The sequence below is a fragment of the Microtus ochrogaster genome, chromosome 4 (genome assembly GCF_000317375.1).
Source record: "Microtus ochrogaster isolate Prairie Vole_2 chromosome 4, MicOch1.0, whole genome shotgun sequence".
Classification (NCBI taxonomy): Eukaryota; Metazoa; Chordata; class Mammalia; order Rodentia; family Cricetidae; genus Microtus; species Microtus ochrogaster.
In genome coordinates this window covers 2,473,094-2,486,015 of record NC_022011.1, presented here as the reverse complement: position 1 = coordinate 2,486,015, position 12,922 = coordinate 2,473,094, and the positions used below count along the sequence as shown (strand labels likewise).

At 43.6% G+C, this 12,922-nt stretch overlaps 1 protein-coding gene across 1 annotated transcript in view; it reads right to left on the bottom strand.

Annotated features, from left to right (window-relative positions):
• The window catches only part of Otud4 (OTU deubiquitinase 4), a 45,760-nt gene extending 36,435 nt beyond the window's left edge, over positions 1–9,325 (bottom strand). The window contains exons 1-2 of the mRNA XM_013353553.2: positions 8,731–9,325; positions 3,391–3,474 (exon numbers count right to left, since the gene is read on the bottom strand). Coding sequence (XP_013209007.1) covers positions 3,391–3,474; positions 8,731–8,889 — 243 coding nt within the window. The 5' untranslated portion in view covers positions 8,890–9,325. The remainder of the gene's footprint in view (positions 1–3,390; positions 3,475–8,730) is intronic.
• Between the last annotated feature and the right edge of the window lie 3,597 nt (positions 9,326–12,922).

Sequence of the window (12,922 nt, the reverse complement as noted above, 5' to 3'; positions counted from 1 at the left end):
CTCTCTGTCTTCCTGTCTGCAGATCAAATTTAAGCTCGCTCCTGCCCCCCGTCTCCCTCACCCTCCCCACCCCTGTCCACCCTGCCTGCCACAATGCTCCCGAAACCATGATGGTCATGAACTCTTACTATCCTATGCTATGCAACTGTGAGTCACAAATTAAATGCTTTCTTCTATAAGTTGCCTTGGTTGTAGTACTTTATCAAAACAGTAGAAAAGTAACTAAGGCAAGTGCTAAAAAGTATTCTATCTGACCATTAAGTCCAACTTTATTTAATTTGCAGTACTAGTTAACTTAGCAAGAGTGATACACTTAGACATCCATGGAATCATTTGTGAATTCTTTTGTAATTTGTATACGATCAAATTTCAAAACTATCCTAAATCCCAACATGTCCTATTTACTAGTCAGGTGCTGCTTTTCCATGAGATGTTTATTTCCAAAACAAAAAGTCCTCAAAACCTTTCACATCTGGAAGACCTTCATGGTATCCTAACACAACCTGCATCTGAGTCTCCTTTCTAAGTTTAAAGTTCTCACACAGGCCATATTCAACACTGTTGGTACCAGGGACATCCCTTCCCACGCACCTATTCCCAACTGTGCCGAAAGAAACTAGAAGGTTCTGTTTTATCTTTGTTTTGTTTGCTTTTGAGACAGAGTTTCTCTGTGTAACCTTAAGTGTTCTGGAACTCAATCTGTAGATCACGCTGGCCTAAAATTTAAAGATCTACCTGCCTCTACCTCCCTTGTGCTGGAATTAAAGGTATACACCACACCGGGCTGAAACTAGAAGGTTCTTATCATGAACAATGAACCTTTTTGCATTGGAAATTCCATCTTTTGCCTTTATCTCCAATAAATATATGTAAGGCACTTAAGACAATGCCTGACATACAGGGTTCAATGCTAACAATGTAAACTATTATCAATAGTTTTGTCCCACGGTTATAATGATTAAGTCATGATAACTCCTCCAGATATTATAGACTACTTCACTTTCCCAGCCTACATTACCACTACCACCACCCTAATCCTTCCATATCACTAGGTTCTGCATTATCAGCTTTTTAGTAAGTTTTCAAGCCATCTAATCAAGTAGGAAACACTTCCAGAATACATCACTACCCATCCTAAACCACACTGCTCTCCATTGGCTTAAATATAGGGATACAAACCAGTAACACACTCAAATTGAGAACTTTTTTGCATATATGTGAACATTAAAGTTTTATTTATTCATAAAATGTCAATATTCATTATCAGTAAGTAGGGGGAAATAGTAGTTAAAGTTGTCAATTTATATAAGTCTAAGTCTTAAAATCAGTAACTCAGAAATGCTAGAAGGCTTTGAACTAGGGCATTTTATTTCACTGACTACAACTACATATTGAGAAAATTTCACTACTTTGCTATACAGTATTTTATTAATTATAGTATTCTGATATATAATTTCACAATGCACTCTGAAAATAAAGATTTACAAATGCCTTCTGATAAAAACTACACAAAACATTTGGTTTTATTCTCTGCGTCTCAATTTGTTTCTAACTCACTGTTAATAACAACCACAGATACCATTATTCCTCTCAACACCTAACTCCCTTATCAAGTCAGAGAAACTCACAAGCTTAGGTCATCCTCCCATGCCCCATAGTTCACAGTGCCTTAGCCATCATTCTCCAAATGAACGTCTAGAAAAATCACAACTAACATCCAGCTTGTAGCTAAGTGTTTAACTCCGGGTGTCTGTCGAGGTCAGGACGTGAAGTAGGGAAGGAAAAACCCTTAAGGGAAAGAAATTGTAGGACAAATGATTTCAAAGAAGAGATGGGGAATGGAGATGAAGGGTTTATGTGCAAATAGAGAACAGGAATGACAAAGAGGTGGGGGGCAGATTAACCAAAATTACTGTTATTTTAAAGCCCTAAGAAAGACAGGCATAGTGGCACATGCCTTTAATCCCAGCACTCCCAGAGGCAGGTGGATCTCTGTGAGTTTAAGACCAACACAGTCTACAAAGAGAGTTTCAGGACAGCCAGGCTGTTACATAAAGAATCCCTGTCTTGAAAAACAAACAAACAAACAAAAGCCTTAAGGAAGCCCTACTCTGTTAGACAATTTTTTAAGTTTATTTTAAAAGAAGCTATTATGCATGGTGGACAAGTCCAGTTCCAGAAGATACAGGTTATTAAATAAAATTCTCAGTACCAAGGATGAGGTATCTATAAGCTATTGGTCAGGAAGGCTTCAGAGGGCCCCAAAAGAACACAGGCTATTACCACTGCTCTTCACTGCACACCAGAACTAGATGGCAAGACCCTACTGTGGAAGGCACCAAAAATTTTGATTGGAACACATAGAGAAATTAAGCTGGAACGGAGGGGAAACTTCCTCCCTGCTGGCTAACTATCATAATGCAAGAAGGTGTTATGGAGGCTGCTGAGGGAGGAAATACAATGGCCTCTAGCCCTGAACCCTGCATGCTATGATACTGACCTGCCAGGCAAGATGTACCCACTGGTCCAATAAAGCCTTAACTGTTTAGGGGGATAACCAATTGCTTTCTGATAGATGAGACCAGCTCCATCCCTTATGACCAAAAGCTCATGGCTAGGGAGGTTACAAGTCCTATGGATGAACCTAACAGTTGCTGGTTTTGCTAAATCAACAATCAAACTGTCTTATAAATTCTTAATGATTTTGTTTTTGGGTTTTTTTGTTGTTGTTTTGAGACAGGGTTTCTCTGTGTAGCCCTAGCAGGCCTGGAACCCACTTGGCAGACCAGGCTGGCCTCTAACTCAGACACCCTCCTGCCTCTGTGTCCCAAGTGCCGGGGATAAATACTTGTTTATACCCATATATCTGAGCTGTCAACCTGGCACCCATAAGCTTCTTTAGGCAGTGGACAGAGATCAATACAGAAACCTAACTTGTAAAAGTTTGAGTATGTGACTATGTGAGGGACTCGCCCTAAATGAGACACCTACACCAACCACGCAGCACCCTTCAGAATGTGGTCTGAAGGACGGAGAGAAGTGCTGCTGTCTTCCATACACAGCACAGATCTGTGCACTCAAACTCACGACAGCTGTGGCTACTCACACACAGAACTAGTGAAATTTCATCACAGATAGGGGAAGAGCTCACAAGACCCTCCCCACACTCTAGCTAAGGAGCTTCTCGGTGGGTTATGAGGTTGACAAAGCAATGTATTGGGGTGAGGCTAAGAGGAATAGATGAGCAAATTACAATGTATACATTTATGAAATTCTAAATGAAAAAAATACTTAAAAAGGTGTATTCTGTGGACTATCCACTAGAACATTCCCAATGGTCATAATGCAAATGCAAGTCAAGACACCATCATATCTGAATTTAAAAATTACCGCTTCAAACTTCTCTCTGTTCTCTCGAAGGTAGTGAATACAAGCCATTCTAACTTCCACATGGCGAGACTGAGAGTGCAATACCTAAAACAAAAAAAAGGAACACATTATTAAGCATTTTATTGTTAAAAAACAAACTCAAGTTACAAGTTAATGACCTTTATCACACTCAAAATGATGTGTGAACACCTTTTAATCTTTATTCTAATCTCCTCCTCTGAGCACAATGACATGACACAGTATGATGGTCTAAATGAGAATGGCCCCCTCAGGCTCATTTATTTGAATGCTTGATCACCAGGGAGTAGAACTGTTTGAAAGGATTAGAAGATGCGGCCTTGTTGGAGAAAGTGTGTCAATGAAGATGGGTTTTGAGGTCTGGAAAGCCCATGCCAGGCCCAGCATTGTATGCTCCCCCATGTAGATGTAGTTTCAGCTACTGGCTGCTGCTCCAGAGCCCTCCTGCAAAGCACCATGCTCCCCGACATAATGATAATGTACTAGCCTCTGAAACTGTAAGCAAGCCCCCAATTAAATGCTTTCTTTCCTAAGATTTGCCTTTGCCATGATGTCTCTTCATACATAGCAATAGAGCAGTGACTAAAACATAAAAATAATATAAGCCTAATGTCAAGGGGGAGGAGGAGGGGGCACGCATTTCAAGACAGGGTTTCTTTGTGTAGCCCTGGCTGTCCTGGAACTCACTGAACCCAGAGATGATCCACTGCCTCTGCCTCCTGAGTGTTGGGATTAAAGGTGTGCCCCACCACAACCAGTCTCTAATGTCATTCTATAGAGAATTTGTCACCATTTCTAGGGAGGTCACTAAAAAAAAGAAAAATCACTCCTTTGAGGACATTGTACTAAGAGGATTTCCTCTCCTGCCAGCCAACCTTCTACAGTAACTTTGTTCCTCACAATGCAGGAAAGAATCCCTGCGAGGGAATGCTAGGGCTCACCCTATGCTCATTATAAAAAAGAACCAGAGCCAAACCTAGAGGTACAAATTTAGAATTCAGTTACTAGGAAGTTACCTGCAGTGGATGTTTCCATGTTCAAGCCCTGTCTGGTCTACTACGTTGCTAGTGTAGGCAACTGAGGAAGAACTGGTCTCAAAATAAAGAACTGAAATGCAGGCTGCAGAGATGGCTCAGTGGTTAAGAATACTGGCTACTCTTCCAGAGGACCCAGGATCTATTCCCAGTACCCACATGGCAGCTCACAACTGTCTATAATTCCTGTTTCAGACATATATGCAAGCAAAGCACCAACACACCTAAAATACAAATAAATTTTATTTTTAAAAAACTGAAAAACAGGGGCTGGAGAGATGGCTCAGTGGTTAAGAGCATTGCCTGCTCTTCCAAAGGTCCTGAGTTCAATTCCCAGCAACCACATGGTGGCTCACAACCATCTGTGAGGAGATCTGGTGCCCTCTTCTGGCCTGCAGGCATACACACAGACAGAACATTGTATATATAATAAATAAATAAGTATTTTTAAAAAAAAATTGAAAAACAAGACTTGATGTGGTTGCACACTCCTTTAGTGTCAGCACTCAGGAGGAGAGGCAGGCTGATCTCTGGGTTTAAGGTCAACCTGGTCTAGAGAAGAGTTCCAGAACAGCCAGGGCTATGGACAGAATCCCTATCTCAAAAAACCAACAAGGGAGAAAAACAAGAACAGGGTTGGGGAGAAAGAGAGAGAAGGAAAGAAAGGAAGGACAGACGGACAGTCAGGCAGACGAACAGACTGACAGGGATATCTATCACTCAATGGTATATAGCCCAGCACATACAAAGTCCTAGTTCAATCCCCAATATCACAAGGAAAAAAGTTCTCATCTGTAACAGTAAGTTACATAGTAGGGCTACTATGGTTTCAAAATTATTATGTGTAACTTTGTTTACCAAGCTTACGAAATTCAAAAATACCCAATGGGCAGCCATGCTAAACTGAATGATGTCATCCTAAGAGGTTGTAGATTTGTTCTTAAATCTAAATCTATCTAGGGCTAGCAAGATGGATCAGCTGTTAAAAAAGCTTTGCTGAATTTGGGCCCCAGGACCTGGTGAAAAGAGAAGCAACTCCCACAAATATTTGACTTTTATGCTCAAACATACAAAAAATTAACAAGTAAACACAAATACCAACCAAAGTATATGATCTTTCATCTGTTGCTTCCCTAAATAATCAGTTCAACAACAAAAGAAAAAATTCACTGGAATTTTATCTTTTTATCAAAATTTGAGCTCTGAAATAAAACAAACTAAATTTCTTATATGCTAATCCCCAATACTTTTACCATGATTAAAGAGAATATAGTAAAATTACTTTCTATTAATACATATCTCAAATGAAGGTATTCCCAGTACTCCAAAAGTTCACATATCCCATATCACCACCCATACGTACAGGAAATAGCACATCACCTCAAACTGTCAAGACCTCTTGCAGTTTTAAGGGTTACGCACACCTCCAACTGAGTCACCCTAATGGTAAACGAGAAAATTCAAGAGAGGCCCCAGCTACACATTTTTACACCTCTCTTGGATAACAGTCAGGGCTCATTTATACAAGGACCAGAGATGCAATGTCCCCTGAAAGCCAGTATGTTCTAACAAGCCAAGAGACTGAAGATGTACTCCTTGAGGTTAGCTTTTTAATTTACCACCTGGCTGTTAGCCTAACCTTACTGTTTTAGGACGTTATTAAAAAGTAGCCTTATACAGACAGGCTAAACTTCCTTCATCTCAAGGATCATCCACATATTTTTAAAAGCACCAACTGTTTGCCATTTCAACAAGTTACATTTGGCAATACCTTTCCTAGAAGCTACATGAGACACTGTTATAAATCAAGTATTATTAATATGAGTGAGCCACAATGTCATCTGATAGGGCTTTCCTGCCATCAGCAAAGCGCCTTCTGTGTTAAAGTCATTCACCTACAACAGGTGGCAGACAGAAGTTGCTCCAGCTTGTTTCTCATCAGTAACAATATCAGGAATATCTATTTTTTTCTCCTTTTAACAAAGGTTTCAGAACACGGCATCAATGTGAACCTGCTGCTCAGATGCAAAACTCTCATCAACAACCATAAGTGTAGGATATTATTAATTTACTCAGCCAAACAATACGAGAAAGCAAGACTAAAATGACAACTATTCAAATAGTCAATTACTTCTCAAGGCCCTGAACACTCAAAATTCTAATGGTCTGCTATGTTGCTTCATGAAAGTAGGCTAAAGGTAGAGGCTTTGAGACAAGGTAGTGATAACACTGGGAAAGGCTAAGACACTGTTTTAGCAAGTCCTCTAAGAGTGCCCTATTTTTAGCTCCATGGCTAGGACTGATTCAGGTCAGGCTTTCTGCAGGCCCAAATCCACAAGTGTAAAAAAAAAAAAAAAAAGGAAAGAGCCTAAATCAGGTAATCTGAAGAGGAACCATAACTCCCAAGTACTAGCATCCCCTTCTTTTAAGACTATTTTAGCTTACTGACTCTTTAAAAAAAAATTATTGTAATTTTTACCAGAAAACAAATCCTTTCTACATTAAAAAGGTAGCAAAGGCTGACAATGTACTCTTTTCCCACCATTATGTAGTCCACATCTACCAAATCGCGCCTCCCCGTAGATAAGGCTCAATATACTCAAAATAGGTCCCCAAATTTGTAAAGGGTGGTTCCTTGTGTCTCACCTAATCCCATGACAAAAAACGGGGCTTACCTCTATCAATGAGTCCATAGCAACTAGCTCTTGCTAGTTATGCAGAAATGAGTCTCTTCCAAGCTTCTACTCTATCCCCAAGGACCTGTGCCATATATCATGGACAGAAACACACCCTCCCGCTTCAACTTAACTAGGACCTGGATAATTCAACTTCAAACTTCAAGCATTAGCCTCTACCTCCTTCCTACAGGAACCTGCTAAAGCCAACACTATAAAAACAGACTTCATTGGGCTTCTTCTGCTTCCAGAGGTGTTAAGGAGTCCAAAAAGAATGAGACATGGAAGCAGAATCTTCTCCATCTGGAAAATTCACAAATGTAGCCGACTGTTTACCTACTAAGAGTAAGGACTGCGGTGGATGTTTATACACCCACCCACATTGGAGCCTCCTATGTTCTGAAAATAAGAGATGTCTTAATGAACTGAAAATGGTAGGTTGGTTTGGGAATAGAGAGAACGCTTCAATGAATATACCTGTAACACAATGCAAGGGTCTCTGGTTTTGTGTTCCTGAGACAGGGTTTCTCAGTGTAGCCCTGGCTGTCCCGGAACTTACTCTGTAGACCAGGCTGGGCTCGCACAGATTTGTCTGCCTCTGCAGGGATTGAAGGTTTGTACCACTATGATCAGTATGCAAGGGGTTTCTCTTGTTTTAAAATGTTCTATACTTACCAATCTTTGGGAAATATATGGCCTGGTGATTTTAAAATAGAAACCTTAAAAGCTAGTTAACACACACAAAAAAAAAAAAGACAAAAAGAGAAAAACAAAACTAAATCCTAAAAACCCCAGTGTACGGCAAAGGAAGCAAGTGTGGAATGTAGGACACAGCAGCGTGCTCTGGGAAACGCTTCTGATCCAGCAGCTAGTCTCACAGACAGGTGGGTTCTGGTGACCCCACACCTACAATATGGTTATATAACATGGAGAAAAGAACTCTCTCAAAGGAACAGAAAAAATCCTGAGTATTCTTCCCTGGAACTCCTCCCACTCGCAGAAGTTCTGACTTCTCTTTAATAAATGGGCCTTTTGGGGAATAATTTTAACCATTAACGAAGGGGAGAGGGGAAGAGTGATGTGCCTAGACAGAGAGTCTCCAGTTAATACCGTAGTATTAGTAAAAGACTTGCTCAAGAGTGAATTCTTTACTACACTGTCCCTGATTCCCACATAACGCAGCGTGGGCCCTACTCAAACAGTCCCTGAGACGACCCTATACAGAGGTTGCCTTCTTTAAACTTCAAAGTTGGCCTCCTGCTTTGCGTGACACCGGGGAGACACATTCCAAAGTCCAGTAGCAGAAAAAATGTGGTCCACCGGTAACACGGGGTGCAGCAGCTCCTCTAGTAAACATGCGCTTAGCCGCTGCGAGCGAGGGGCTGCTAAAAGCTGGGCGCAGGTGAACTCGGAAGGAGCGCGTCGTCGGCCCCGGCAGCACGCTGCGAGCAGGCCGCCCGAGATGTCCTCAACCCCGTCCTGTGCCGACGTTACAATGGGCCGCTGTGACGACAGCGAGCCACGCGCGGCCCCGCCGTGGGCGGCCAGGCAGCTGCGGGTGGCGTGTCGCACCCAGCCCCGAGCCCGTCCCGCTCGGGCCCCGTCCCTTTTACCTGTTCGGCCACAGCCCGGAACAAGCACGACCCGTCCTTGGCGACCAATTTCCGATACAAGCCCAGTTTGCGCAAATAGGCGTCCATGGGCGTCGCATCCTCGAGCGGCCCCACGCCGCCCTGCTCCGCGCCGTCGGGTGCGCCGACGGCTGCCTCCATGTTGCCGGTCCGCTGCAGGGTGAGCGGCGCGGACTAGCCCCACATGGCCGCGCCGCTGGCGGCTCGACGCCCCGGCCTGGAGCGGGCTGAGGCTCGGGCTCTGGCGCCGGCGTGGACGAAGCGAGCGGCGGCAGGAAGCGGCGGACCGAGGCGGCGGACCGCGCTCTCCGGGCGCATAGGGAGCCCAGCCTAGTACATGGCCATCCGCACGCGGCCGCCTCGGCGGAGGGACACGCGCCCGCGGGACGCTCGGGGGTCGCCGCCCCCACAAGTTTCCAGGTCCCGACCGGTGTGTGGCGAGGCAGAGCCCCGCCGGCGCGCTCCACCGGGCCGGCAGAGGTTTAGCAAGGCCTGCGTCTCCCGCCGGCGCGCGTCCCACGCCGAGAGCGGAGGAAAGCCGGAGAGAAAGCCGCGGCCTCTCGCTTCCCCACCTCGCGGGAGGGCGCCTGAGGGGCGGGGAGCGGGAAGGGGCGCCTAGCGGAGGGCAGCAACCTCGCAGCCTAGAATTTGTTTTCGCTTTCAGCCCGCAGCGCGGAGGATGACGGGAGTGGTAGTTTGAGCAGCGGCAGGAAGTCGGCGTGCAGAGGGCGGGGACGCCTGGATCGGCCTATCCTGAGGGGAGGGGCCCCACAGACTCCCGGACTACAAATCCCGACAACCGCGGTGGCGCCATCCCTACAACCGACTTCGCGCTTCCCAGGCCGCGTCCACGAGCAGGCCCGAGGGTGTCTGTGGCCAACGAGGGCGACCAGCGCTCGCCGCCCCGCCCTCCCTGCCGGTCTCCCGCCCTGAGCTCGGCCGGGCGGGCGGAAAGGGGCGCGGGCGTGGAGTTGCCAGGGACACAGTGGCGGTGCCACCGGCCCTTTGTGTATTCCAAACAGTGGCGCACCTGTCTGCCCGCCAACCCAGCCTTCCCTCCCCGCGTTTCCTTAGAGGTGGCTTAACGCCTTGGGCGGAAGAGCCGGCTAAGGGGCGGAGGCTCTTGGACCCCAGCCTGAGGCCGACTTCAGAGTCCCTTTAGAAATTGGGACAGCTCACCCTCGGTGACCAGATTTGCCTTTGCCTAAGGCACGTCTGTTTTCCGGTCACCGCAGCTGCGCACCGCCACACAAAGGGCTGTCATTGTTGGTAGAAATTTGTTTTTTATAAGTTCGGTGACTCGCTGCGTGGAATCCGAGCTGAGCAGGAGGCTTCAAACTCAAATTGCTACCCTCCAAAGTTGCATGACGGGAAACGAGCAGTCCAGTTGGGTTTTAGAATCTGGTACTTAACGTCCTCTGGGGACACCAATATTTTATTTTACTAGCATGTGGCATCTATTAAAATTTTAAAACTTCGGTCTTGAGATCACGCTGGAGGAAGAAAAGTGGTAAATTACGTTGGATTTAAAGGTGTAGTCAGTCTTGGGAATGGGGCCAAGACAGGACAGATGGTAAGAATCCAACAAGTTACTGAAAATGTAAGTTATTAATATTTAAGTGTTCCTATAATTGGGCTATTTTTAGAAAATATATTGTGACCTAAAATGAAAAAAAAAATCCTTGTCCCAATATAAAATGTTCACTTGTAGAGGGAAAGCACTGAGAACTTTTAAGGGTTTTGCTTTGTTTGTTTGACATTATTTTTGAGGCACACTCCGTATAGCCCAGGCTGGCTTTGAACTAGCCATACAAAGATGGTCAGGAATTCCTGATCGTCTTCGCTTCCACCCACCCTCCCCAAATACTAGCATTACTGGTATGCTATGCGGCCACATCCTGGTTTATATGGTACTGGGAATAAAGCTCAGAGCTTGATGCATGCTGAACAAGCATTCTACCAACAGCTTCCACTTTAGGTGGGAAAATGTAGCTTGCATTAAAAACCCACATCTAAACTATAATGCTTAAATACAGTTTCTAAAATGAGATGCTATAACATCAATTCATTAACGGGAAGGACATGCCTTTTGACTTTCATGTTGATAGTCCTTCAATAAGTTCTGAGACTAACTTTTTATTCCATACGTATTGTAGGAAATATATATATATATATATATATATATATATACACACACACACACATATATATGTTAAACTCATAGTTTGATATTTTTTCAAAATTTATCAGCCTCAGTGATTGAAATGTGCAAAATTGCATTGCATTTTTTAATCATTCAAATAGAAAGTTTTGCTCAATTTATATCCCCGAGGCGGGGGGGGGGGGTCAGTGTTTCCATATATTTTCCACCTTAAGGCATATTCATATTTTCATTACTTAAATGTGCTTCCATTTTTTAATGAAATAATACCAACTTTTAAAGCCCGAGGGTTACTTTGACATACTTAAGGGGAACTAAAATGTCTTTCATTCTGAAATATCTTTATTTTCTTTCTTTTTTTTTTTTTTTTTTTTTTTTTTTTTTTTTTTTTTTTTTTTTTTTTTTTTTTTTTGGTTTTTCGAGACAGGGTTTCTCTGTGGTTTTTTTAGAGCCTGTCCTGGAACTAGCTCTGTAGACCAGGCTGGTCTCGAACTCACAGAGATCTGCCTGCCTCTGCCTCCCGAGTGCTGGGATTAAAGGCGTGCGCCACCACCGCCCGGCTTGAAATATCTTTATTTTCATCACAGTAATTTAACTCATTAGTAATAGAATAATTAAGATATTAATGGACATAATAATTAATTTTAATTATTCTACTATAAAGCCTGGCAGTTAGGTCTGTTTTCTGTTTTTTTAAATTCATTATTAAATGCTTAAAAACAGAAGCCCTTATCAGAATGCATTAATCCCTTTTTGTCACACTGATATGCATGAGAAGTGGTAGAAGAACAGCAAATTTCTGGGTTTTCACATTGGATGTCACCTGACAGTTTCTTAGCGTTCCTGTCGGATGAGTGTGCAATGGCCCCAAGCTGCTTCCAGTTCCAGTTAGAGGAGATAACACCTGTCATGATGTCTGACCCCTGGTCCTCACCAGGAAATCCCCTAGGTATTCTGAGCCCTAATCCAAGACAGACTCTCTGTACGTCAACTCCCCAAATATAGTTCAGTGCCAAGTCAGCTTCAGAGGATCCTGTGTCTTCAAAATAGGCCAAAACATGCAGAAACTCACTTCTGAAGAGCCTTCAGCTAGCGTTAATCTCTAAAACTCTTCAAGAAACCAAACCAGTACTGATTGAAAATGTTCATTTCTAAGAGAGCCACTTCTGACCAGTAAAAGTAAAGATGCCTTACAATTTTTTTTTCAGATAAAACCTGAAAAGATCAAGGCTTCTAAGAACCTAATGAAATTACTAAAACTTAATCTTCTGTGAATGTGCCCCCCAACTTCTTTCCCCTATGTATAGTTAATACCTCAATTTGTTGGGTTTTTTTTTTTACAAACTTTAGAGTAAATTATGATAGGTAGAATTAAGGATATTTATTTATTTTGGAGGGGAAGTCTTAATATTTACTGTTAACCTGGAGCTCACTACGTAGATTAGGCTAGCCTCGAACTCAGAGAGACCTGCCTCTGCCTCTACCTTCTACCTTTCAAGTGCTCAGATTAAAGGTTTACTCCACCTCCACAGTCTGACGACCTTTTTCTACAATATTTCAACACAGGGCCTTGCAAGTCCTCAGCAATGCACTCTACCACCAACTACACCCCCAGCTCCAGAATTTCTTAAACAGTTTTTTTTTTTAAATGAGAGGTTGGTACATTATAGTATGGGAGAGTTTTCCCAACATTTGGCTAGCTAATATGCTAAATAGCCTTTAAGATAACCCACAGGGATTCTAGGCCATAATTTCACACATTCTTATAATGGCATTCACCTTACGTGAAGGTTAGTCTAAGTGCCTAAAAGAATAGTTCAAAAGGAATGTCTCTTCTGAGGTCAGGTCATCAGTGAATTTGCATTCTGCACTCTTGGCTTGTTATCCCTCCCCACTCTCCATCTTAACCCTCCTCCCTCCCCCACTCTCCCTCTTACCCTCCTCCCTCCCCCACTCTCCCTCTTACCCTCCTCCCTCCCCCACTCTCCCTCTTAACCCTCCTCCCTCCCCCAC